Source organism: Nothoprocta perdicaria, unplaced genomic scaffold (genome assembly GCF_003342845.1).
Source record: "Nothoprocta perdicaria isolate Ctin4 unplaced genomic scaffold, notPer1 scaffold_353, whole genome shotgun sequence".
NCBI classification, from domain to species: Eukaryota; Metazoa; Chordata; class Aves; order Tinamiformes; family Tinamidae; genus Nothoprocta; species Nothoprocta perdicaria.
The window spans coordinates 206,900-234,508 of NW_020455592.1; the positions used below are offsets into that span (position 1 = coordinate 206,900).

Below are 27,609 nucleotides of genomic sequence, written 5' to 3' on the forward strand. Positions count from 1 at the left end.
ATGGCGGAAAACAAAGGAGGCGGCGGCGGCGGGGAGGGGGCCGCGGAGGCCGGGCCGGGGGGGGGCGGGGGCCTGGAGCCCCCCGCCGCGTCCCCCTCGGTCGCCGCGCCGCCCGCGCCCATCCCCGCGCCGCCCGAGGAGCAGGAGAACCCGGGCGCGGCCGCAGTGGAGCGCGCTCCCGGGGAGGCGGAGGCCGAGGCGGCGGCGGGGCCTGGGGCCCCCCCGGGGCCAGGCCCCAGCCCGGTGCCGCCGCTGACGCCGGCAGCACCGGGGCCTTTCTCACTGCTGGACACTTGCGCCGTGTGCGCGCAGAGCCTGCAGAGCCGGCGTGAGGCCGAGCCCAAGCTGCTGCCCTGCCTGCACTCCTTCTGCCGCCGCTGCCTGCCCGAGCCGGAGCGGCAGCTCAGCGTGCCCGTGCCCGGCGGCGCCAACGGCGACATCCAGCAAGGTGAGCGCCGTGCGGGCCCAGCCCGGCTGCGGGGCCAAGCCGGCCTCCTCTCACAGCCGGGCCATGCGTGGTAGGTTGCGGTTCTGCTGCCAGCCCTCGGCTTGCGGGGTCTGGGAGCTGCTCTCCATGCGTGGAAGGGCAGTGTGCAGACAGCTGTGTTTTGTTTCATCATCCCAACTCCAGAGGAACCGCGTGACGGGTGATACCCACGATCTCCATGTCTGCTCGTTTCTGCCTGTGAGAATCACGTCTCCAAGTGACATCTGGATACAGGGATAGGTGCCCAATGGGAAGTGGTGTGTGCAATACACTTGCTTCCAGATTTGTTTCCGGGTTCCTCTGTGTGTAGTTCAGACATTGCAGTCTCACTCACCACTTACTTGCTTTGCCCGTTTACTCTGCACAAACACCTTTTGTGCTGTGGGACAGGCGCAGATTTCTTCCAGCTACTTTTGCTGAAACCGCGGCTTGGATTTTACTTATTTATTTGTGTGCTCGGGGGTGAGATTGTAAAGCTTCTGGAGTTATTAGCAAATTGATTAACATTGTGATCTGCAGACCAAAGTAAGGGCCTGGTTGGTGGCCTTATCGCTCTTAATTGGGCCTGATAGTTGAAGAAACCTTTCAGTGACAGCTTCCTGGTTTTAGCAACAACTTCAGCTTTTCCTGTGTTGCACAGTGGTGTGTTGATGAGGAATTAACTTGGGTTAGTAGAGGTTCTTTCATACAAAATAAACCTGTTCCTCTGGGATATGACTGTAGAAGGTCCATCACTTTTAAAGAGATGATATATTGAATGTAGTTTAAATAGACTAAAGCATTCGATTGAACTTACAGTCCTTATTGTCAAGTTCTAGGTTCTGTGTTGTGCATGAGGTACATCATTAAAAAATACAATATATGCAAAACTAGGTTTATATTCTGGGAATTAGTGGGATTAAGTGAATGTGTTTGTTAAGGAACAGATGTTGGAAAAAGATTAAATTGCAACTTTTGAGGTAAATATAAACTGGAATATCAGTTCCTGTCATACACGTTTTAAGAGCAGTCGATTGTGTACTTCACTGAAATAAGCATTCAGCGTTTGATTGGTGCATCAAGAACTTTTAGCTGACCTGAGCAGGATGTACATGTAGGTAATGATATGTATGGTCCAGTTGTTATGATATTTATTATTCCAGTGAGTCATTTAGGAGCAAAGCTTTGACCAACTGGAACTGCAGTTTTGTGGACAGCCTTTTTTGCATATTACAAATGCAGTCAGTTGGATGGCAAATGAAACATTCTGCAAGAAAATGAGGTAAAAATGGAGATTCTGAATATACAGAGAAGTACCATATTGCTTAGTCCTGTGGATCCCTTCCCAGCTGGCATAGATTATGACAGTTGGGAATTCTTGTTTTACTTTCACTTCTGCTGTTTCTGTACTTTCCCTAACTTTTAAATGTAATTCTGTAGTTCTTAAAGGCTTTTTTATCCTGTTTTGAGCAAATTCTGTGTTCATGAACTAATGGGAAATGTTACCCATAGCTGTACCTGAAGCAGGTTACACTCACCTGCAGGCTCTCTGCTCGATCATGTGCTGTGTACTACTTTATATGCATCTAAATTTCCCTGCTATTTTGGAGATACTGTACACATAAAGAATTACAGATGCCTTGAAATAACTTTTTTTTCTTTAATATTTTCTGGTTGCTTTCTTAATTTACTTTCAGGTTTTGTTCATTATGAGTTGGCAGTACTTAAAATACTAAATATATGTATTTGTTGGACAATAATAGCGGGAGTTGAGTGCAAGATCAGTACATAAACAGCAGCTCTCTGAGTAGCAGTACCCTTCCCTGACAGCAGTGCGCTGCTTACCGACAAGAGTGGGGAAAGAGGCTTGGAGCAGGATGTGCAGCTGGTCCATGCTGGCCTCCCTGCCACCGCATCATTCCTTCTTTGAGAAATGCTCCTGTTGAGGACAGAAAGATGGTCTTCATTCCTGAGCCTGAGAATTACTGGCTGAAGTTCAAAATACTTCTCTAATGTTGTAGTTTGCTATAGTATGAGAAGTAACTGGTGATTTCCTACTTGTTGCAGTTGTATAAAATATAAGTGACTGTGTAGGTCACTGAAGTATGCATTTTATTTGGGTGGATAGATAACTCTTACTGTCTGCTGTCTCAGCTTTCCAGCTAGACCATTTCTTTTATATTGAGCAGAAGCCTAAAAGAAAATGCGTTCTTCTGTTAAGTATTACACTATCCTGAAAAATGTGTATTCTTTTTAAGTTGGAGATTTTACAAAATTAAAGATACTGCAAAGCAACTCTCTTTTGTTTATGCACTCATTGCTTTTATTCCTGGGAAGATAGGTTGTTTTGAGATTTCACTGCCTCACTGAGTTATTTACAATCAGTCTTAAGAAGATTATCTTGGTAGAGAGAATGTGTGGCTCTTCTAGCTCTAGTTCTTTGAAGTGTCCTGTTAATAGTTGGTGTTGGATTATGTTGTAGATTTTTTTTTGTTAACAATTTTTCTGTTTTCAAAAAAAGAAACAAAAACAAGCAAACAAACAAAAAACAGAAAATTGCTTTTTGCTCCAAAGTATATTATATTTTGTTCACTTGCTGACTTCCTTGGATGTGTGTGTTTCAACTTAGCGTGCTTGGTTATCTAAATCATATATAATTAAAAGAATTAAATAGATGCGCCTCTCATATCTGTATTCTTATTAAAATCTTTCTATGCCAAGAAGTGGGAATGTCTAGCATGAGATTTAAGGAAGATGTGGCTTGTAGCAATTTCAAATAGTGCTGCACTTGTTGTGCATTTAGTCTCTGCTGCTCCCCCTTCGCCAGGGCAAGCAAACCTTCAGTTCTTTGCCTGGGGTTTCAGTTCCGTGTGGGTCAGGCACGTGGTGCTCGCTGGCAGCCTCCGTTCTGGCCACATGTTGTGTGCAGCAGTGCATGGCACAGCACACTTGTGTGCTTGGGCATAGTTGTGGTATCCTTGCTAAGGCTTGGTCAAGTATATGGCAGGAAAAATCAAATTTGATGTTAGCTGAGCGCTTCATTTAGAATAAGCTGTAACTTATTTCCATGCTGTGAATAAGCCAGAGAAAAACTGTAGTTTAAAACCTTGTGAACCCTGAGCATGGATTTGCACCTGATTCACTTAATATTTTTTAGCACTTCTAGTGCTTTTGTCAGGGAAGCACTTTTTGTCTTTATCATTAGGTGAAACTGAGCTGCATGGGATTTGAATTAAATACTACATATCTGAAACATACAACCCAGTTGTCAACCATTTGCTTTACTGTTAACTACTTTGCTGCCCTTAACTTCTAGAGCATTCATTTATAGCTTTGGAATAACAGGAAGCTGTCCTTGAGAACATAGGAAGTTTTTACAGGAATTATTAGGATTGGGAAGGGAATATAAACTAGTCCTGCCTTCATGAATTCTATAAATGTGTCTCTAAAAGCTACCATTGAAGATAACCAGCATTGAGATATGAAAAAAAGAAATCTAATATGCTGGATGAGAGTTGCAAAGCTTTTATTTAGGTCTGTGATCCATTTAGAGAAGTTTAATGCTAACAAACACAATGCATAAGTTTAATGTTGGAATTCCAGTGATCTGTACTGCATAAATCTATGAGTTCTTTGTATAGAAAGATGCCTTTAACTAAGTATTCTTTTTGCTTTCTGAAAGTCACTTGTGTCTGTTTCTTTTATGAGCAAGTTAAGACTTCTATCTTTATAGCGATTAATATAATTAATGTGAAAATAAATGCTCTTGTGGGAAAGAAAACAATTTATTGAAATACAGTATTCTAATTGTTGCCATGCACGCAGCTGCTGGTTTGGGTACACCCAAGGTGCCAACGCTGTCCACATCTTGTATGCAAAGTGCACTTGGAGAACAGCATTTGCTGCTTGCACCCCACTGTGTATTCTTTGGGGCAAAAGTCGTGGGCTAGGAGAAATTATCTGTGGTTTGAATGCAGCCCAGGACCTGCACATTAGAGACATCTATTTCAGCATTCCATTTTCCTCAAGCCTTCAGTGATTTGTCTAGTTTAAAAAAAAAGAGATGAGGAGATGTCTTTTCCCCCCATCCTCCCCTCCAAACAAAATGAAACAAAAACCTGAAAATCAAAAATAGATTTTTTTTTTTTAATAGGAAGTGATTTGAATCTGTGAAACTTGACTTTTGTATAGTAGGAATTATAGATCTCAGACTTTGTTTCATCTGTCATGTTTCATGTTATTAACCAGAGAGAGAGCATTAAAAATCCCCTTTCCAATTTAGCTGTGATCTTTTTGAGATGGAATAGTTTGAAAGGTAAAAGGTTGAAATTTCTGTTGTGCAGTGGTATATACACATCAGCTGGTAAATGGCTTCTCTATATTATTCTATAATTTTGGAAGAAGATCTCAATGTTCTCCATATGGGGGAGTCTTTATTGCAGAAATGAAAAGTCTTGCACATTTGATAGTGAAATACCAGTAATTTTTCACATCATACACTTGAAGCATGTGTGGTTTGCTGAGAGGGGTTTTTTACTTGGATTGTTGCTGCTGTTCTGAAATGAGTTGTTTGTGTTCTAAAGAGGCTATCATTAATCTTGGCACTTGGAAAAATTAATGCTAGTTAACTATCGGTGTAATTAATCTCTATTAAATAAGACCTAGTATTCTAACAGAATATCCACAAAGGAATTAAGCTTAATTACCTTTACATTTCAAAGTGTTCCAAATGTCCCAGTAAACCTAAGTCCTTGATCCCTTCGAAAGCTTCATTTTTAAAAAGTGGCCAAATTCTATGGTAAAAATACATAGGAGCTTGAATTAAGACTGGGTAACATTTCTAGGAAGAATGTGTTAATCATCTTGCTAGTGGTAAATAGATTTTTTAAAATCTTCAGTGTAAGTTGTTCCTAGAAATCTTCTTGTTGTTATTTTGGTTCATTTAGTGGTGGCTTTGCAGCCCAGCTGAGGATTTAGAACTGTCTTTTAGCAAATGCAGAGAATAACAAAGCGTATCTTCTGAAATGTGCAGGAAAGGAGCTAATCTAATTGATAACCAGTGCTTAAACTGTTTGTATATGCAAACTCTCTGGTTTAGGTTATGTAGAAAGACAAATATATCTGGCATAAGAAGAGTTTTTGTTAGAAACTCTTTATACTTGTGTGAATAGAACACTTTCACTTCAGAACGCTATTTGAAAAATTGCCGGAGACTTCAGATAGTGCATATTACTGCATCCACTTCCCTTGGCCTCAGCGATGGGGGTTATGTTGGAAAGTACACGGTGACACTTTGGTGTTTTCACAAGCATCACACCAGACTACTTGGGTACGTTTCCCCCAGCATTTACCTTAAAACGAGCTGGTTATAAAAGTTATTTGAAGGACGTCTTGAGTCTAATGGGGGTGAGGGATGAGAAGACATTTGCTTGGGGTAAACAAAGGGTTTGGCTGGAGATATGTATTGGTTCAGAAAATGCACAGAACAACTGAGTATGCTGTAGAAATTCTCACAACTATAAGTATCCAATTCTTTAAAGTGTTCTTTTTTTTTTTTTGACAACCTGTTACATTTGGATAATGCCAGTTTTTTTAAGGACAACGTTGTCATTGTAGCATCTCTTCACATACCTACATGAAATTAGTAAGCTGAGGTGGACATTTTTGTTCATTATTGTTGCTTCTGGTGTGTTGGCTTTCCCATTCATTTTCTCAAAATAGGTGATTATAAAAACTACCCCCCACACACTACTTTTTTTTTTTTTTTTTTCCTCCAGTTGGTGTAATCAGATGTCCAGTATGTCGCCAGGAATGCAGACAGATTGACCTGGTGGATAACTACTTTGTAAAAGACACATCAGAAGCACCAAGTAGCTCTGATGAGAAATCAGAACAGGTATGTCACTTTGCAATGTTTCTGAATTTTGTGTACTGTTGTGTTTCTATATGTAGTAATGCTCTTTGGGAGAATGAAGGAAATTTGCTCTTTCATTTTGTAGGTGTGTACAAGCTGTGAAGATAACGCTAGCGCTGTTGGGTTTTGTGTGGAATGTGGGGAATGGCTGTGCAAAACCTGTATAGAAGCTCATCAGCGAGTAAAATTTACTAAAGATCATATGATTAGAAAAAAAGAGGATGTATCTTCAGGTGAGTGTTTGGAGATTACTTAGTCCTACCTGTAGTAAAATCTTTTTCTCTTCTCTTTTCTCTTTTTCTCACAGGTGAGAAGTGTATACGAATAAGATTATATTCTTACTTAATGTAATGTTATTGTTGGATTGGTACTGCAAAGTAAATGTGGCTGATCATACCAAGGATGAGAGATTTTGATGTCTTACTCTATTAATTTAAAACAATTTAGAGCTTTTCTCATGCTTCAGAAGAATAACACTGTACCGCTTTCTGCTATTTTTTTGGTGAAATTCATATTAATAGTTAAAATGTTTACTGTTGAACTTCCTTCATCAAAATTCTCGTTTCACTTGTTCTGACAAACTTCATCTTGAGAGAGACTTTTCTTTATGTCTTATTAGGAAATGTTTCATATAAATCCCACCTATTTAAGTTTAAACTTCTTGGTCCTCTAATAGCAGATAACCCATTAAGATGTAATTAAATGACAGGCTATTATGAGAAATTACACATGCTTTTCATTAAGAATGCTGTACTGTGACTGTCGAGATTATATAGCCCAATTTAACCTTTAGAAACCCCACTGGAGAGCTACAGAAAATGACTGTTCTAATACAGCAGACTTTATAGAAAAAAAATCAGGTCGGTATTTATAAAGCATGAATCAGAGGCATATAATCAGGATGGAAAGAATTTAGCCTTTCTTTGACTTACCTAACAGATAGTGATCCTTAGTACCTCACCTGATTGTAGGGAATGACCAGTTATTAGGTGCTGATAAGACCTTGTTCCTTGCTTGGTTTTTAGTCTATGAGATGCCCTGGAGACTTTAAATTTCCTTTAATAAGTGTCAGCTTTAGATTCATGAGCTCTCTTTGCAATAACTTGCACGATACAACAAACTCCAAAAATACTTGCAAATACCAGGAAGACAATTATATTTACTTGTTTTAATCCTTACCTGCTTTATCTTCTAAAAGCTGCTTCCCTTGCTGCCCAGCTTGAACAAGCTTAATTAGAAGATGTGGCAATTTTTAGAACTGTTCTTTGACATTTATTTACTCTGATGGAAAAGCTTTCCAGTTTAACAGGAGTTGATATAACTATAGCATTAGTAATGTTATTGTTCATTTTGCAATTACCAATGCAGTTGCTTATGACATATTTTAGTTTGTAAAGATTTTGTGGCATTAATTTAGAAAATCTTCAGGTGTCTGAAATTTGAGAGACATTTGATCATCCTTCAGTGTGTCAGAGGTGAAATTGAATGCCATTTAATCTTTTAGCAGGCATACACAAGTCCAGTGGTTGAGTAGAAACAGTTCTTGCATTCTTACGAGGTGCCATTGTCATTTCAGCATTTCTGATAGGGAGAAGAACTCTTTGTTCCCTCTGAATAAAATTGTAAACAGCTATAAACCATTGGCACTGAAAATAATTTGCTAAAAATATATTTACAGTAACTCATAGCTTTATCTGAATTCCTTGTTGTTACTTTAATTTTGAAATTAGCAGTGTTGCTCTTTAAATTCTCTTAATTTTAAAATGCAAAAATGACTTATTTTTAAAACAGAGGCTGTGGGAGCATCTGGTCAACGTCCTGTCTTCTGTCCTGTCCACAAACAAGAACAATTAAAACTTTTTTGTGAAACATGTGACAGGCTGACATGCAGAGACTGCCAGTTACTGGAGCACAAAGAACACAGGTACATATATAACCTTGTCTTTGCACTTGTGATGCACTTCCTCAGCAAAAGAAATGACCTTGATTTTACACAGTTGTTTCATTAAGTACAGTTGTATTTACTCCTCAAACTGAAATGCTCCTTTGGGAGAGAGAGTCGGAGTTGGGTGCTGAAAGCAATGAGAGTAATAACTGGCTGAGCTATGTCAGGCACCTTAGATCTCATTCAGAGCAATGTGGTCTGATACAATTTGTCATGATTAACACGTTCACTTGCCTGGCATTTGTTAGTGCTGTCACTCTACTGAGGATGCAAATAAAACATTTAAATGGAAATTACTACAGCCCTGAACACCAGGTGCTGTGAAAAAGTAAAGGGGATGCAGTGACTCACAGATGAGGTAATTTCTTAGAGATTGTATTTTATTATGTGGCAGTTCCTTCGGTTTAGGGTAAATTGTGTAAAAATTTAGCAAGAAGTTTAGCATTGTAGATTATTCCACTTTATTAGGAAAATAAAGCTATCTGCTTGGGAAGTTGGCTTAAAGTTGCAGCATTCCAAGTGAAAAGAAGCTATAGGTCAGGAGCTTGCTCTCTTCCTAGTAACTAGAAGAAAAAAACCAAATGTCTTAGGATACCTTAAAACTTCCTACCCTTGATCAACTCTGTAGTATAGCTGTTTGAATCTTCGGAAAGCATAATAGGTAGCTTTGCAGTGTTATATATTTATATATAGATTCTCTATTATAGTTTGTCAACTGCTTCAGTGCTGATTCTTTTGTTCAGTTTCTAAATAACACTTTCCTGTAAATGTGCTTGAAAGTTTATTGCAATGCTGAATTTAGCTTTATTTTTTTCCAGAATTTTGAGTACACTCAGATTACCAGGGCAGCCTAATGAAGAACCTTTAGCTTCTAAATTAAAGCTATTAAAGGAGTAAAAACTTGGAATGTTTCTGCTCTCTTCCTTCGCAGGCCTGATGTTAAATATCCTAAAAACACATTTCTCCAGAAAGCTCAGCCTACTACTATATGATAGCTACTTTTTTTCTAGCCACTTCGTTTGCATCTCTCTGTTGTGTGCTTGACGCTGAGTAACAGTCCAAAAAGATATATCTTGTTCTACTTATATGTTCTCTTTACTGTGAGAGGAGTGTACTTTGCTGTTAGGATGTTTTATTGCAGATGAATATCTCTTACATTTTTTTTTCTATGTACCATTGTAAAGTATTAATGATTGCTTCTTCTGTCATGAAGTAAAATTGAGATTATTATGAAACTTGGTAACACATTGAAGGGAAGTCATGTCAGGTGGTAAGAGGAATTGATTTTAATCTCCTGTTTACTTGTCACCTGTAATCCTAATCCTCCGCAACAAAGGAGGTTGTTGGATCACTACCTCAGTAGCAGCATGGCACACTGCTCAATTCTGAGCTTTAGATGAGAGAATTGATGGTGATTCTTTAGAAAGCTGTTGTATTTTTGCAGCCTGAGTCTGTGAGATTGTGCTAGTTTAGATAATTTACAGTCTACTTACTTAGAAGCTAGAAATAATATACGATGAAAAGTATATTTGCAATAGCAAGAGTTCTGGCAAAATTTCTAAAGTGGTAGATAAATACAGTGATTGTTGTTCAGTCCATTTGACAAACTGATTGTCAATGTCAACACAAGCATTTGAAAAATCCTGTCAGTGCATAGTCTTCTTGTGAACTTGGTATTCATAAGTGATACCCAAAGGTTCAGTCTTCAATACGTATGCAAAGTATTTTATTAGTTATGAAAAACTTCGCACATTGATATGGATACGTTACTTCAATTTTCTATATTTCTCTCAGTTTTGTCAAGCTTTTAGTAGGAAATGCAGTTTCATGTGTAAACTGGGAACTTCAGCATATTGCTGTTCAGGAATTTATATCTTCTCTTGTGTATTGAAAAGGTACCAATTTCTGGAAGAAGCTTTCCAGAACCAGAAGGGTGCAATTGAGAACCTATTGGCCAAACTTCTTGAAAAGAAGAATTATGTAAATTTTGCAGCTACCCAAGTTCAGAATAGGTAAGTACCCCAAATTAATTAATGTTACTGTTGTGTTATCCATTTAGTGAATCATCTTTAGACAAATGGCAGAACTACTAGAATACTTAGTTTTTAGTTGATTCTATAGCTTTAGTTATGCAGGACTGTGAAATACATTTGGATTTTTTTCTTTAATACTGTACTTCTGTGGGATATTGTTGAAAGAAATAAAAGTCTAAGATGTCTGTCAAGGCAACTTTGAGTAGAATCAAAGATGTGACATTTATTGCAGTTTGTAAAGAAGGCAAACTACTAAACCTCTGCTATGATTTCTGCTAAATTCAACTCTGGATGATAGATGTTTTGGCCATTTAAAAAGATATGCCTATGTTTTATTTGAAAGGCTCACTGTTTTTGTTCCCTGTGTAAAACTTTGAAATTTAACAGAGAATTTGATTATTTTTAATTAGGCAAGCAAATTTATGTATTTGCCAGAAAAGAAAACAAGACTTTTTTTTTTTTCCTCTAGCTACTTTTAGTTAAAAATTCAACAGATAGGTTATATTCAGGGACATCTTTGGGGGCCAATATGGTAATGTGACACTGGTGTGGGAGCCCTCTTATCTATGAAGGAGCACAGATATGCTCCACACAGCCTGAAGTTTGAACATGGACATAGTGAGAACATGTGATCACTGATGGTTTTTCAGATGTTCATGAAGTTGTGGTATCTGGAGATCAGGAAATTCCTCTGTGATTCTTGGCAGAATGTTCATAAAACTGTCATCTTAAGTCATTTGCAAATGACATCACCTGGAGGTAGCAAAAAATGGTATAAGAGAAGTTTTCATGCAAATTTTTAACTCCTAGTGGTAGCATAAGCATGCTAGTTGTGAGGCTAGAAAGACAAATGATGTAACAGAGGCAAACATGTGAAGATGGAAGGAATGAAAACAGAAGCCTTTCTGTGTTGATTTCACATGGATCTTATTCAGTGAACCCAAAAGAAGCAGCTCATAATTTAGGAGAACAAGCCGTTGGATTCATGCATATTTGAAGAAGAGACAGAAACCCAATTGTATGGGAAATAATTAAATTGTGAAAGCTCAAGAAATACCAGAAAAATCTGTGTCAAGATATCAAGGCCAGTAATGATTGGTGTTTATGAATAAAACATAGTAATGTTTACCCTGTGAAGATCTGAGTTCTAGTTTCACCAAAAACTCAGTGAATTCCTTGAGTATAGGGTTGAATTGCTTAAAGATCATGATTATCAGCTAAACCAAACAGACAGTGCAAGTGGTTATAACAGTTTACTTTGGCATGTTATTCAATTACACCATTGAAGAGAGGAGCAGAATATCAATCATCATAAAAACCTTGGGGAATAAAAAGATTTGTAATACAGTAATGTTGGTGGTGTTTGTAGATGGTGTGAAATTGCCACCATATGTGGTCTTGAGCTGTAAAACAATGGTGAAGGAACAACTGCCTACTGGAACAGTTAAGTACCAAAACCAGGAATGGATATCTACTGACTTAATGAAGCAGGTGTTGAATGCTTGTTTTGGAGTAGACGACCAGGTGTGCTTTCACTAGAACATTTGTCCTAGATGCTTTTAAAGGGCATCTGGCACCAGCAGTGAAGATCATCAGAGAGAAGGGAGCGTTGGACTTGTGATCATACGTCACAAGGTCGGATGCTTGATGTAGTAACAAGCCCTTAAAGAATATTTTGAAGCTTTATACTCAAACTGAATCCTGGTGGGAGATTATGCTCTGACTTCTATAAACAGAGCAAAGAATCCCGATGCAATGCTAATTGTCTTTGGATTAGAGATAGCATTGGATCAGATAAATCCAGAATTTGCAGTAGAGTTTAAGACATACTGTGTTTCAGATTCTGTGGACAGAACTGAAGATGATTTATTTGAGTCTGAAAAGATTGAGAATAGTGAAAACACTGAAAGTGAAGAAAGTGACAATGAAAAAGTATGAGGTGTTAAAACTGAAAGGCAATTGTGATAAAGTACGAGAATAGTGTAAACTAACATTAGGCAGATGATTAGCAAAAAGCTAATACCCATATTGTGCATTTATCATAGATATGTAATAAACTTTATTTTAAATATTTTTGAGAGTGCAGAAGTTGATCTTAAGTTCAGGATTATCTTATCTCTAGTTAATAGGTAGTAGTATAAAAATTTAAAGACACTGTAAGTTAATTCTTTGTAGTGGAAGACGCTAATAATATGGAGGCAAATATACATATGCACATATACACGTGTATGCACTCACATAGGTGGTCTTTGCTCTGTGTATGTATATATGTGTATATATAAATGAATAAATCAGAAGGATTGATTTGTATTATTTCAAGTAAAATGTAAGTTGTAATTGAGGTATCAACTTGATCTCAAACTATTCATTTTTTCCCCAAAGCTGAAATTTTAGATGTTTTCTTCCAAAACAGATGATTAATATCCATTTCTATATTAGAAATGAAACAGGCTATCAATTTTGCATTTATCAAAGTTTCATCAATACAGAAATTGCTCCTTCACTCTTCAAGGGTGGGAAGATGCCTGCGGTGTTTAGTATTTGGCGGCATAGTATAAAATGACTGCCTGATAATACATTTCTCTTTTTTTAGGATAAAAGAAGTAAATGAAACTAACAAACGAGTAGAACAGGAAATCAAAGTGGCTATATTCACCCTCATCAATGAAATCAATAAAAAGGGAAAATCTCTCTTACAGCAGCTTGAGGTACAGTTAAGATTAAAAAAAAATAGTGTTTTTCACTGTTTCAAATCCCCTATTAAAAAATCATATTCCGTATTTGAGAACAGTTTGCTTGGTGTGGCTGTAGGTGTTGCAATACTGATACTGTCCAGGAGTGGTGTATCCTTTGAATTGTCTCCCATTTAACTCTTAGTCTAAGGCCTAGGGTTTGCTTAGTTTTTATGTCCATGCCTGATTCGTACAAAATCAGACTCATTGGAAAGGAGTGTATGAAAATCTCATTCCTTCATTCTGTTTGCCAGATTTCTGTGTTATAATGTACCTGTGAGAGGTCTGTAAAAATTTAAGTTCATAGAAATACATTAGCATTGTAACATTTGAGCTGCTTGCTTTTGTGTCTTCCTGAAAACCTTAACTAGAAGCTTTTTTTCAGTGTAAACTCTTAAGAGACAAGTCCATATGCTTAGTTTTGAGCAACAGCAAATTGATGCAGACAATTTGATGCAACTTTACATCATTCTTTGTTCTGTAGGCTTTTTTAGCTAGTTAAAATAAGTTTCTCCTCTTTTGCTTATGCAGTGTGGTGGCAGCAAAGGGGATGTTTGCTAGTTCTGAAGACTTCCTAAAGCTTTTCTTTTCTGTGCTTTCTCCTAATCCAGTTTGAGTTCAAAGTTATATTTACATGATGATTTTGATCTAGTACCTGCCTGTTCTGCTTTTGAAGGGGGAGATAAGTGCTGATTCCTTCCTTCCCCATTGTGTAGACACCAGTATTTTTGCAGCTGCTTAGAGAACCCAATGGGAAATTGATCTTGATGAAAACTTTGCTTAAATAATTTTCATTTGAGCAGGTTTATTCCCTCAGGGCTCTGTGTCCCGGAGAAGCTGTTGCCTCAGGAAAGGATGGGACAACAGCACGGACCTTTCAGATATTAAATGAGTGTGTCGCTACAGGCTCACTCTGCTTTATTGTCACATGGGTAGCCTTCAGCAGGACCCCAAAATGGCCTGTGATATGCACTAGTGCTCAAATGGCTATAAAACAATGTAGACAGATCTTCATGATCATAAGCTCTGTCTAGGGAAGGTTTCTTCTTTCACTTCATATGATGACGTGCTGTGTTGCCATCTTGAATATGTTACTTGCTGCACTGTTTTATAATGGATTCCTACTCACCTTTGGAAACAGAAAAAATAGTAGTCAAATGCAAGGAATGGTTGAGCTTGGTCAGAATAGATTCTTTTTGGCATGAGGACTTAGAGCTTTTTTTTTTAATTGTGATTATCTTTGAAAGGCACCGATATATATCTATCTGAAATGTTAAAAATATGTCGCTAAAATGCTAAAAATAGGAATAATGTTTTGGCCTGCTCTAACATAAGAATTTTATGCAGAGAAAGGGCAAGAAAACTGGCAGGCTAGTATTAGGTTAGTATTAGTTTTCATTGCTGATCATATGTCAAGTTGGCTGCCTTGCTGTTAAGATTGTTGTAATCCTTATAGGGGTTTGGGGGATTTTTATCTTTAGTAGCTTTCAAAACTGATGCTAACTTCTAACAAGTATTGACTTTTAAAGTACAACTAGGTATTGGATTCAAAGGCATGATATTGTGATATTGTCTTCCTTATCTGTACATACAGGTGTAATGATGCTATTTTAAGTTGTATAAGATATTAACATCTTGAAGGAGTCAATGACTTTAAACATACTTCCCCCGTAGCATGTTCTGAATAAATTATATAGTCTCTATTTTTTTTTTCTCTCAAATCTATGTAAAATTAAACTTAGGACTACAAACCTAACAAATGTTAAATTACATAAGCAACTGAATTCTGACTTTTCTTGATTTCCTGGCATTTGTTGCAGTTCCCTGCATTTGTTTTGTGTGTGGGGGTCTGTGTGTGTGTAATCATTACAACTGCCCAGTCAGGAATTGCTATTTAAATGCTGAGGTTTGAGTACTGCAGCCCAATTTTCTAGTGCAAGATTTAGAGTTGCCAAGTTATCAAAGGCCAAGGCTCCTCAGAGAAGGGCTGCAGGGTCTATCTGCCGGGTTCAGCAGGCGGGCAGCGGCAGTTTCTACTGGGGAAGCAGGTTCCTCAAGGTGCCTGGCTGGCTTTGTTGCTGTTTGTCTCCCGGCTGCTGCTCTGCAGCTCTTGCAGCAGCTGCAGGAGTGCCAGGGCCCCATGCAGCACCAAGCTGGGAGTGTGACTGTGCCTGGCTTTGCGATGCCCTCGCTGCTCTTCGTCCTGCTGCCATGCTCTGGTAACGTGACAAAGAGTGAGTTGGTGTCTTTAGGAGTTGAGAAATTCTTGGCACAAAGCAAAGCTGCTCTGGCACCTATCTGAACAATTATGGAAAGGACATAATTTATTAACTCTTGCTGTTGTGAATGTAAGCATCGGTATAGGCAGTTTTGCTGGAGACATATATCCTTTTCCCTTGTAATAACTGTCATAGTAGTCTGCATTTTCTTTTAAAATCTGAAGCTCCCATTGTAATTTTTAATTTCTTTGTAGAATGTAACAAAGGAGAGACAGATGAAGTTAATACAACAACAAAATGACATCACTGGTCTTTCGCGGCAAGTGAAGCATGTGATGAACTTTACTAATTGGGCCATTGCAAGTGGCAGCAGTACTGCCTTGCTGTATAGTAAACGACTGGTAAGGAAAGATCTTCTAACTTGTCTGTGCAGTTGGAAAATGCTTGGTCAAAAGAATATCTTAGGTATCTGTAACCTTACTAGGCTATATCTAAGGAAAAGGCAATGACTTGTTCTTCCTTCATTTAATAAGCACTGTAATAATGGAATGAATTGGCTAACGTACTATGTTCTTATTTGTAAACTAAGGACTTAGAGTTCTGTCACAAAAGGACTACGGTTCAGGTCCATAAGGACATTTCAGCTTTTAACCTGAGTCAGTGCAGAAATAAAGTCAGTGCAGTAGCAGTACTTTCTTAATCTTTGGCCTTCATTTAAAATCTTAGTTGTATGGTAGATTTTTTTTTTTTGTGAGTTGGGCACTTTCCAGGGTGTGTGCCAAAGTGGCTTTTGAAAGTCATTGTTGGTGGTCCAGCAGTCTAGACTCACTGGACAAAATGCACACTTGCTGTCATTCTCATTCTTTGTTTCATTTTCATCAACAGTCTTGTTTTTGCTTTCCACTAGATAACATTCCAGTTGCGTCATATTTTAAAGGCACGTTGTGATCCTGTCCCAGCTGCCAATGGAGCAATACGCTTCCATTGTGATCCTACTTTCTGGGCAAAAAACGTCGTCAATTTAGGTAAGGAAATTGTGTGTTTATATGTAGAAAAGCATATTAATGTAGAAAAGTTAAACTCTCTTGTTGAGATAAGCCATCCAGTGGGTTTATTCTGTTAGCAAAGCTTGCTCCAGTGAAGTTTCGGTCCCTAGAGAAGCAGTCCTCTTTTTTTTTAATATTTTAACGTTATTGGAATAGTTAAACTGTACTATATGAGCACTTGTGGAATGAGCTTTCTTGGCAGGTAAATGGCTCATTAAAATCAGTTTTGCCTATGGATGCCTATTTAGCTACAAGTGGAATAGTACTCAATGTCTTAATATGTTTGAAAAGGCATGAGCAATCGTGGCTAAATCAAGAGTTGTTTTAATTAAGTTCATGGCTCCAAGCCAGTGTGTGCCATTACTGGCAAGGTAAGTGAATAAGCAAACCACTTTTAAATAGTTTGATATTCTGTGATGCTTAACACTTCCATAACGGTAAAATAAAGCCCCCAGTAGTAATTAAGCTGTTGTTCCTGTGTGGTTGTTGGTGTTGCTTGCAATTGCTACGCAGTAGATTAGGGCACTGTATCTGTAACTTCTTCCATTTTCAGTTTGCTTTCTCAGTGCTACCACTTACTCCTTCTCTGCCCCAAGGCATGAGTTGGTGATAGTTTTGATAAGAGAAGATAGCTGGAGGAGTTGTTCTGTATGAATTCTTAATGACAACTGACATCACTGGGCATTTAGAGTTATGATTACAGTACGTAGCTTAGTTGTTAGATGTACTAATAAGATGTGCTCACGTAAGGAAGTTAAGTACTTAATTACATAACTTGTTTATTATGGGCTTGTCCTGCAGGAGTGCAATGTCACAGTTTTTTTTCTTATTGATCACCTAATTTATGCTTTTTGAGGGACAGCTTTTGAATGAGGGAAGAAAAGGAGATGAGTTAGAGTAGGGAGAGTGGGGTGGGACAGAGATATCAGTTGGCAGCTGCTTGCCAACTTTTTTGTTGAATATAAATCTAACAGAAAGCTAGCATTAAGAAGATGAGCTTTTTCTGATGTTTTGTGTGTACTTCCTTTGTGGATGGTCCTTCAAACAATTTTCTTTCCAATAAGGAAAAAAAAAAAAAAAAAAAAAAAAAAAAGGCAAGGTTTTCAAGAATGGAGCATCAGACATTGACCAGAAACCAGGGAGGAACTTTTTAAAAAGAGAGCTGGACATCCTTAGGCAATATGGACCATCCTGTTTTATCAAGGAAGGGCTGCTGTTTTGGGAGTCTTTCAGTGATGGGACCTTCTGGACTGTCTGCAAATATACCAACTGCTGCTATTCTTACCTGTTGAAATTTTTTGTTCCACAGAACTACTTGTTGAAAGCATGAAGCTGTCTTTCAGGCCATGCAGTATCAGTTCTTTTAGTCTTCCTTGCAGGTTCTGCTTTTAGTTCTTTGATTCTTGTTTTTCTTCATGTTTTTGAAATAGTTTTTTTCACTTTCTCTCATGTGTAGTTATAGAGACTTCAGAAGACAATCTTAATTTGTTTTGTAACAAATTGTAATCTGCATTAGAAGCATTTGGATATTCTTCATATGTCAACCTTGACAAATGAAGGTGGACATGTAAGTTCTCGCTAGCTAGTTCTTTTTTGTTTTCTTCTTTAGGTAATCTTGTTATTGAAAACAAGCCAACTCCTAGTTACACTCCTAATGTAGTAGTTGGACAGTCTCCCCCAGGAACAAACCATGTCAACAAAACTCCAGGACAAATAAATCTAGCACAGCTGCGACTTCAGCATATGCAGCAGCAGGTGTATGCACAAAAACATCAGCAACTGCAGCAGATGAGGATGGGACAGCCAGCTGGGTCAGTTCCCAGGCAAACGGGTCCTCAAATCTTACAGCAGCAGGCAAGTTTATTGTATGCTCTTTCTTTATATTTCAGCATAATACTGCAACTTAAAATTGCCCTGTCAAATATAAACTTACAAAGCAGTTTATAAACTTGAAAATACTAGGAAATTTAACATGCTTTAAATATGACAACTATTGGATTTTCTTGATGTTATATAAATTAGTAAATCTACTACTGTGGAGAGAGATTGCCTTCTTTTTTTTCCATGTTACAAGTAAGAATTTTAAAAAATAAAAACCCTTGCAGCCTCCCAGGTTGATCAGCATGCAGACCATGCAGAGGGGTAACATGAACTGTGGGGCTTTCCAAGCACATCAGATGAGAATGGCTCAGAATGCTGCTCGTATACCAGGAATACCACGCCACAGTGGACCACAATACTCCATGATGCAACCGCACCTCCAAAGACAAGTATATCCTGTGTACACGCTTCATTTGTGCCATTGTGCCAAGCTTTCATTAAAATAGATGATCCCCCCAGCTTTAAATGTACTTATCTGTAACCCTTGCATTTCACAGCTACATCCATTTATGTATGTTTTCCTATCCATACTGGAATGTAAGATATTTCCTCAATGTAAAAAAGTTCAAACTTTAAAAACGAAGAATGGTTTTCGTACTTCTATTGTTTTTTAGCCCTACGAAACAGAACATTTCTATTCTACATTTTTCAGTGGCATTGAGCTTTTGGGTTTCTTGAGGAGCGATCAGGAATAGCAAAGTTCGAAGTAATTTAGGGGCTTTAATCAAACCTAATTCTACATGTTTTAACTTCAAACCTGAAGCATGACGTATCTTACCATTGCTTACCGTTAAAAATAAAGATTCCCCACAATTAATATGATTGATTGGAGAATAAGATTTAAAAAAAAATGTGCTGTAACTATTCTAAAAAAGGTTATACATAGTTATATGGAGTCTAAAGTTATCTTTGGAGGGAATAATTATGCCATGAAAATAGAACTATCCAGGAAAATAATTCAACAGAAGAATGGGAGAAATCTATACTGTATATGTAAACATCTAGCTATATAAATTGGTTTCTTCTCATATAAATCTAGATAGCTGTCAGGTTATGTTTATGCAAAACTGAATTTATATTAAAAAAAAAAGTTTTTGAGGACTCAGTTTTGCTGTTCTGTGTGAGGACCAGCTTTCTACTATGTCTCTAATGCAATCATGGTCTCTTTTCTTACAGCATTCTAACCCTGGGCATGCAGGGCCTTTTCCAGTTGTTTCTGTGCACAATACCACTATTAATCCAACTAGTCCTACTACAGCAACAATGGCAAATGCAAACCGTGGTCCAACAAGTCCATCTGTTACAGCAATTGAACTCATTCCCTCTGTAACAAACCCAGAGAATTTACCATCCCTGCCAGATATCCCACCCATCCAGGTCAGTAGCGAAGAATGGGTACTTTTGCTGTAGGTGATCTGCTTTCTTTCTATAACTTTTTTTTTTTAATTTGGATAACAGTATTTTTCTGTAGAGTAGTGTAGTTATTTATTGTTTATAGTCAAAGAAGAATTAAAATCTATAGTCCTTGCCTTGGGCTTCTTTGCAGCTTCTTTGGCCATATGGGTCTAATCTGCTCAGCCTTTGCTAGGCTTTAGATTAAGCAGCATTTAATGACTGTTACACCAGTAAAACTTAAATTAATCCACCCTAAGTATTATGTTCACTTGTTCTTTTTTTTCCACAAGTCTATTGTGTGGGAATTTATCACTATGTTAAATTGTTATGTCTTTCAAAGACTTTCAATCATCATTTATTTGGAATTTAAGTTGCCTGATGCTACGGTTATGTGCAATACTGTGAAACTACTAATGTAAAAATATTAGCAGACTTCCACCTAACTGATTCAGAATTTTTGTGTTTTTGTTTTTTATAGCTTGAAGATGCTGGTTCAAATAATTTAGATAACCTCCTAAGTAGATATATTTCAGGGAGCCACCTACCCCCGCAACCTACAAGTACCCTGAATCCCTCCCCAGGACCTTCAGCGCTATCTCCAGGCTCATCAGGTAAGAGTATGATAGGTACTGCTAATCTTTCAGTTTAATATAATACCTACTACTTCCTGCATTAAGAATAATGATATTTTGTTAGTTTAAACTTTTTTTTTCACAAAATAAGTCTTTTTCAGGAATTTGTATTTCACCTTTGTTCAGAAACATATTCATAGTGACAAACTGCCTGCACATGAATGCAATGTTTAAGATATGTAAATTTCTGTACTTCTCAGGTTTATCCAACTCCCACACTCCTGTGAGACCACCTAGCACTTCCAGCACAGGTAGCAGAGGAAGGTTAGTATGTTAACAGTCAATATTGTCAAGCTGAAAATCAAAGATGGATAATTCAAAAATAAATTGGCAACAGATCAAGAGGGATTTGTTGCAACCCAGTAGTTGAAGAAACCTTACACATAGTCTTTTTTTTTTTACAAAATACGACTCCCCACTGCCTTGTAAAATAAAACTCTTCTCTAAAGAAATGGACATTGTTTACCTTTGCAATGTTTAACTTTTTTATTCTAATGAGTTTTCATCCTATTTATGTGGTGATACCTTTCTAGCTGTGGCTCCTCAGGAAGAAATGCTGAGAAAACTAACATGAACTTCAAGTCTGACCAAGTGAAAGTCAAGCAGGAGCCAGGAACAGAGGAAGAATTATGCAGTTTCTCAGGAACAGTAAAACAGGAAAAAACAGAGGATGGCAGAAGGAGCGCTTGCATGGTAAAGTTCGTTTGTGAAACGGCATGTGATGGTGTTCCTACTAGCACATAGAGGAGTTTGGAAATCCTAAAGCAGTTCTACTCCTAAATCTCATATTCTATTAACAGCTCTGAAGACTGGAAGGTATTTTGGTCCGTGGGTAGTGTATCTGAACTTTAAGCATAGGTCAGCTTCAGTAACGAGCTTTATTTTTGTAGCACTATTAAGGCTGCTAGCTATGCACAGTTACGTGACATAAGTAGCATTAAGCTGGAAAACAGGACCTGGACCATTGCTTGCTAACTTATGTCAGACAAATGAGGATTAAATGATGTCTCTCTTGTTAATTTGGACAGGATTTGAACCAGTGACATAAATGCAAAAGGCACCCAATCCTTGCAAATCTTAGGTACCCTCATGTATCATTGCGTGCTGAAAGTACTCCAATGGAAAAAAAGTTAGAACTTGATCTCCGTTTGTCTCACGTTTAGAATGTGATCATATTTATTCATTATACTCTGCTAGATACAGGATAGGGCCATGTAAATTTTGTCTTTGTTCCAATAACATACCCCCAACTGTGTAGTTTGTTGCTGTTTTTAATCCCTAGGTAATGAAACCTGTAAATAATCCATTGTTAGCAGGAATTACTGAACACTCTGTCTATGTAATTATACTCAGAAATCTTCTGGTCAGTCAAGATTTCTCATTCCAGAGCAGGCCTGTCATTGGCACTTTCACAGTTCTTTAAAATATTTATGCAAGTGAGTATTTTGGTGCTTCCCAGCTCTGTTCGATATAATGGGATTGTGTACTGGGAGCAGGGTGAGGAACTTAAGGACTTTTCGTAGTGGCAGTAGAGATACGTATTGACTTTTTATTGGTGTGTTGCGATTAAAGGCTTGTTCATCATGCTACATACTAGAAATGAGTCTGTTCGTCAAAGTGATTTTTTTTATATCATTTTTATGTTGTGTGCAACTCCACTGTTCAGTATGGTCTGCGAGTTATTTTGGGCAGTACCTGTAGTGCCAGTAAACAGTGGGCAGCTTTTGACTTCCAGCATGTGAGGAAAGATGCCCTTGTAAAACTGATCCCTTCTCATATTTTTATGTGTTACTTTTTTTTTCAGCTTAGCAGTCCTGAGAGCAGCATGACACCACCATTGTCAACTAATTTGCATCTGGAAAGTGAACTGGAAGCCTTAGGAAGTCTGGAAAATCATGTGAAAACTGAACCAGCAGAATTAAATGAAAGTTGCAAACAATCTGGACATAACCTTGTAAATGGAAAATCTCCGGTGCGAAGTCTAATGCATCGGTCAGCTAGAACTGGAGGAGAAGGCAATAACAAAGAGGATGATCCAAATGAAGACTGGTGTGCTGTATGCCAAAATGGAGGGGACCTATTATGTTGTGAAAAGTGCCCCAAAGTGTTTCATCTGACTTGTCATGTACCAACACTCCTCAGCTTTCCAAGGTACCAGAAACCCTGAAGTGTAATAGTTTCATTAGAACAGCTCTATGGTCTCATTCACATGGTAGGTTTCAACATAATACTGTAATTGATGCTTCGTTCTCAAGACTGTCTAGTTCTGCGTTGATATTTATCAGTAAAAAAAATCAGACATTTTAAAGGTATGCCTGGATTGTTTTGTATTTGATTGGTTACAGTTTATTTGATAAACAAATGAGCTCTCAAAGTGTGCTTCTGTTATGTAAAGTTCATTATTAAAGTCACAGTGATAAAGATGTTGGAAAGTATTTAAACGTATTTGGGAGAGGAATACGAGGGGAGGAGAAAAAACTGTGACTGAAAGAATTGCCTTGAGTCTTATTGCTTACAATTTGGTGTTATAAATCCAAATCTTCTGGTGTGGCTTCCTAACTGGATTCCTGGAGTAATTGTGCTTGTTTCTTTCTAGTGGGGAGTGGATATGTACGTTCTGCAGAGACCTCAGTAAGCCAGAGGTAGAATATGATTGTGACAATTCTCAACACAGTAAGAAAGGGAAAACAGCACAAGGCCTCAGTCCTATGGACCAAAGGGTATGTCTCAAAACTTTGGGAATTAGCTTCTTAAGAAAAAAAAACAAGTTCCTATAATTAACTGTCCTCAGCTGGTTCTTGAAGATGGTTTTACCCTGACTGCAGCAAATTGAATATGACTGTGGCTTTAGCAAAAATACCAAATAAATAATAAGATCACCTTGATATGACTACATAACTAGGTCTTAGTGACTGTGTGAGTGCTCCCTTATTAACCGTAATCATCTACTGATTAAAACTCACATATAAACATATATTTTATATTTAAATGCACGCTTTAATATGCGTTAATCTCCTCAATGTTCTTTCTTAGAAGTTCTGTTCGTTTAACGTTGATACGCTAAACGTATAATAAAAGTAGTTTTGTAGGTTTGTTGAACTAAGTTCATACTGTGAAGGGTGCTAGAGATATTTAGGTGCATTCTTGCAGAAGGTATAATGACCTTGACTGTTAGAATTACTTTTAGATTTATCATTCAGACTGTGAAAAAAGTGTTGGAGTGTTATCAAATCAAATTCCTCCAAAGGAATTCCAAGCAAATGAAATAAAAATATTTTAAAAGGAAACTTGTAGAAGTACTTCAGATTTCTTTTCATATTGTTAAATTTAGTCTCATGGGGGAAAAAATGTCCTTAACCCAGTCCTTTCCTGTAACTGCATGTTTCGCTCGGACAGTGTTTTTCTTTTTTTCTTTCTTTCTTTTTTTTTTTTCTTTTAATTTGATAGTCTATTAGTAGTCTTCTGAATTCTAAGCCATAGATTTTTGATTTAGAAGAAAGCATAAAGGGAATATATCTGCTGTCTGAACAGAGCTTTGTTTTGTTGTTTTTCACATTAATAACATCCTCATAAGAACTAAGATGTTTTTATAAATAGACTCGTGAAGACTGAATTTTCTGGTAACACGCTTCTACTACTTAAAGCAGTGAAATATCTATTTCTGAGGTGACAATAAATAAAGATATTAACTTGAAGCTTTTTATTTATTTGTATGCAAGAAATGTGAACGTCTCCTGCTTTACCTGTATTGTCACGAGCTGAGCATTGAATTTCAAGAGCCAGTTCCAGCCTCGGTGAGTCTGCTTTTGCATACTAGTTTGTGATTTATTTTTTGGCACAGCATCTAAAAGGCTAGAGTCATGAGGGACTTTGTTTTGGGAGGGAGTCAAATGCTTTTGCTTGGAGCATGTCCTGCTTGTCCAGTTTAAAAGTTCTGGTGGTCGTTCAGTATTTCACCATACTTCAGAGTATCTGATTCTGTAGCTTCGCTGTCCAGAGACTGTACTCCCAATCTTAAACCCGCTTGTTTAAAGATATTTCAAATTAGCAGTTGTTGAATAGGAAGAGGATGACTCAGAATACTCATGAAATTCTAAATGTTACAAGAGGCTTTGGGAGAACTTTCTTTGTCAAGTTTTGGAGTGAAAGCAAGAAAGGAACTGCCTTGACTCTTCTATTTTCAGCTGTAAGAAAAGTAACTATAATGAAAAACTTTTCTCTGCTATGATAGACAATGAAGGTGGGAAAGAAATCTTTAAACACTTTGAGGAAAATACATTGTTCCCACTTAATGAACATGCATGCAGTGCATGATAAGATCAGCTGATAGCTATTTTGATAAGTAGAGAAATTCAGTTACTTCAGTGAACTATGTAGCCATTGTAGTAAAGCATTGTTTGTCTTCACAGATACCAAACTACTATAAAATTATAAAGAAACCAATGGATTTATCTACAGTGAAAAAGAAACTGCAAAAGAAACATTCTCAACATTACCAAACTCCTGAAGATTTTGTGGCAGATGTCCGGTTGATCTTCAAGAACTGTGAAAGGTTTAATGAAGTATGTTAACTTTCAATCTGTATACTCTTTCTTAAAAAACAACACAAAACAAAGGACCTATTTCCAGTTGACTCCGTAGCCTCTCTATGTAGAGGCTATGCTTCAGATCTAAACTTCTGTGTTATGGAGCAGATGCTTAGACAGATGCTTTAAAAAGTGCATCATATTTACAGAACTAGCTCAGTTTTAGCTAGATGAGGAGATCAGTCTTCAATAGGGAGACTGTTAACATTTATTCATGCTGGGAAACCAGCTCAGCAATAGGTTATATTCATTGGTTTTGGTATGTGACTGAGAAACAGATATGATGTTCATCATACCATACTGATGTTGATGTATATCGAACAGATGGTGGCAGTGCTTAGATGAAAAAGATAGTCAAGTAGTCCTTAAAACTATCTCAACTTAGATGGTTAACTGTGCTTATACTGATAAAATAGAGCAGATACCCATTGAAAAAACTCTGTACTGGAACAAATGCTTTTCTGAAGGATATCCTGTTGTTACAGCACTTGCTACAAGCTTAGTGCTTTAGCTCATGAATAGCTAATCTCTCACCAAAACTCGTTTTCAACAGGTGGCTTGTTTATGGATTCGTATTTTTGATTATTGTGGAAGCTGCCCTGTTTTGCGTTGAACTCATCTGATGTTCACATATTTTATCGTACTAATATATGAAATGTGACTCAAGGAGATATGCTACCTGAGTGTTGTTATTAGGTAAAACAACATAAAAAAAAATACTCTGAATATCAGAAAAAAAATTATCAGAAACAGTAGTCTTTGAAGTAAACTTCATTGTCGTGGTTTCTGAGATTCCTTAAGGCAAAAACATAAAAAGTCCAGAAGAAGGCATTGCATGGAGTGGCTTTCTTGTGATGATCTTAGAAATGCATACAATAGCCAGCATTTCTCTGTAAAATATAACTGGCATTTTGCAATATTTGGGCAACATTTCTGGCTCTCAAAAGAGGTAAATTTTTAGGAAGTACACAAACCAACATTTAAAATCTCAACTGCCTCACAAGTATGCTGATAAAAATCAAGGTTAAATACATCTCAGAATGTGATGCTGTATGCTGTGTTTGCAAGCATTTGGGAATTTGATACCGCCAAATCCTTATGTCTCTGTATTAGGTGGAGGTTAATGAGCACTGTGGAAAAAGTTGCATTATGTGACCTTCTCAATCAAGGAAAATAATGAAGCATCTACTGTACAAGAAAACTTGCTGCATCTCTTAGGGACAAAAGCAAAACGAGAGCAAAGACTGATGGATATGTTTAAAAAGGTGTCTTAGACTTATGTCACTGTTTGAAGTGCTGGCTGATGGCAAAAGATGAGGCAACTGGACCACTCATAGCCGAGTTAGGCCTAGTGCCTCTGAGCTACATGCTCTTATCAAAGTAGAAATCCAAGTGGGATAAACACCCCAAGAAAGTAGTCTTCTATAGCAAAGACCTACAGAGGTCTTCTCTGTTGAAATTCAAATGAGACTTTTCCACAGTAATGTCTGGTCAACTAAACTTTAAAATGAATAAAGCAATTATGAGCAGAGTGCAATTTTAAAAGTGATGGGGAGCAAATTATTTGTACAAGAGTTGTATGTTTTGTCAAAGGTTCATTTACTCTGTGTCTTACTCTTAATAAGACTGTTTAAATCCTGCTTCCACTGAGTTTGAGAACTAAAGAGGTATAGTCCATAACAAATTGTTTTCTTGTTATGGCTAACTTTAGTCATCCAACCCTATGCAATCTCATAACTTTGGAAAGGATTATGATTTCATTTTTTTTGACTCTGGTATCCTTTTTAGATGATGAAAGTTGTTCAAGTTTATGCAGAAACACAAGAGATTAATTTGAAGGTAAGCGTTTCAGACCATGCACACTTGGTGAAGGGATGTGCATTTCCAACAGGTGAATATTCCTGTCTTCTTTTGTTCGCAGGCTGATTCAGAAGTAGCACAGGCAGGGAAGGCAGTTGCATTATACTTTGAAGATAAACTTACAGAGATCTACCCAGACAGGACCTTCCAGCCTTTGCCTGAATTTGAGCAGGAAGAGGATGATGGTGAAATAACTGAGGACTCCGATGAAGATTTTATACAACCACGTAGAAAACGTCTAAAATCAGATGAGAGACCCGTGCATATAAAGTAATCTAATAATATGGACCTAAATTTATTGTAAAAACTGTTATTTAAGTGTTCTGGAATATTATCATGCCTACAGTGGCCATCTTGAAGCTGATAGCTTTTTAAACAGTATTAGATTACAAAAAAAAAACAACAACTCAGAAACAGAAAAACATTTTCATCAAAAGGGGAAAAATGTATTGTATTTTTTTCTTGATTATTTGATGTTTTCTTTACTTTTGCTGATGGGGAGGGGGCACATATCCTACTCTCACAGACAGAGGCGGATGATGTGGAAGAGAAGCGGATTTGAAGAGATGCTCCTTGTACAGATAAGACTGTCATACTGCTTAGTAAAATGTTCTGCAGGACTGGACCAATACAGTTACTGTATCTTGCATTCATGCTGGACTGCAGTGTAAACTGTAAAAAATGTTCCTTTTTGTGTGAGTTTAAGTGTGTGTTGGCTCATTGGTTTTGTCATCTCATTGAAGTAATATTGTGAGTAACTGATCTGTGTTGATCCAAGTACCTAAGTTGGACTTTTCTTTACAACGTTTTATGTATAGCAAAAAAAAAAATCATTAAACTGTTCTGAATTGGCAATTGCCAGGAGTGTGAGTTCTTAACAGATGCAGGATTAAACTTGTT

General features: G+C 37.5%; 1 protein-coding gene across 2 annotated transcripts; it reads left to right on the top strand.

Moving 5' to 3' along the window:
- TRIM33 (tripartite motif containing 33) lies at positions 1–27,095 on the top strand. 2 transcript variants are annotated; one of them, XM_026044195.1, is made up of 20 exons: positions 1–448; positions 6,244–6,362; positions 6,466–6,613; positions 8,172–8,304; positions 10,221–10,337; positions 12,952–13,066; positions 15,564–15,710; positions 16,217–16,334; positions 17,965–18,209; positions 18,461–18,625; positions 19,413–19,613; positions 20,110–20,242; positions 20,464–20,527; positions 20,797–20,956; positions 22,068–22,414; positions 22,860–22,983; positions 23,983–24,057; positions 24,673–24,825; positions 26,638–26,688; positions 26,771–27,095. In XM_026044195.1, the coding sequence occupies exons 1-20, from the start codon at positions 1–3 to the stop codon at positions 26,981–26,983; spliced, it is 3,276 nt and encodes a 1,091-aa protein (XP_025899980.1). In that variant the 3' UTR covers positions 26,984–27,095. The 2 variants fall into 2 exon arrangements, with proteins under 2 accessions (XP_025899980.1, XP_025899981.1); XM_026044196.1 differs by lacking the exon at positions 26,638–26,688.
- Positions 27,096–27,609: the final 514 nt, after the last annotated feature.

Coding starts and splice junctions, on each gene's coding strand:
- TRIM33 (XM_026044195.1), top strand. CDS start 1: ATGGCGGAAAACAAAGGAGGCGGCGGCGGCGGGGAGGGGGCCGCGGAG. Junction 19,614..20,109: donor CAGATATCCCACCCATCCAG/GTCAGTAGCGAA, acceptor TGTTTTTTATAG/CTTGAAGATGCTGGTTCAAA. Junction 26,689..26,770: donor CACAAGAGATTAATTTGAAG/GTAAGCGTTTCA, acceptor TTTTGTTCGCAG/GCTGATTCAGAAGTAGCACA.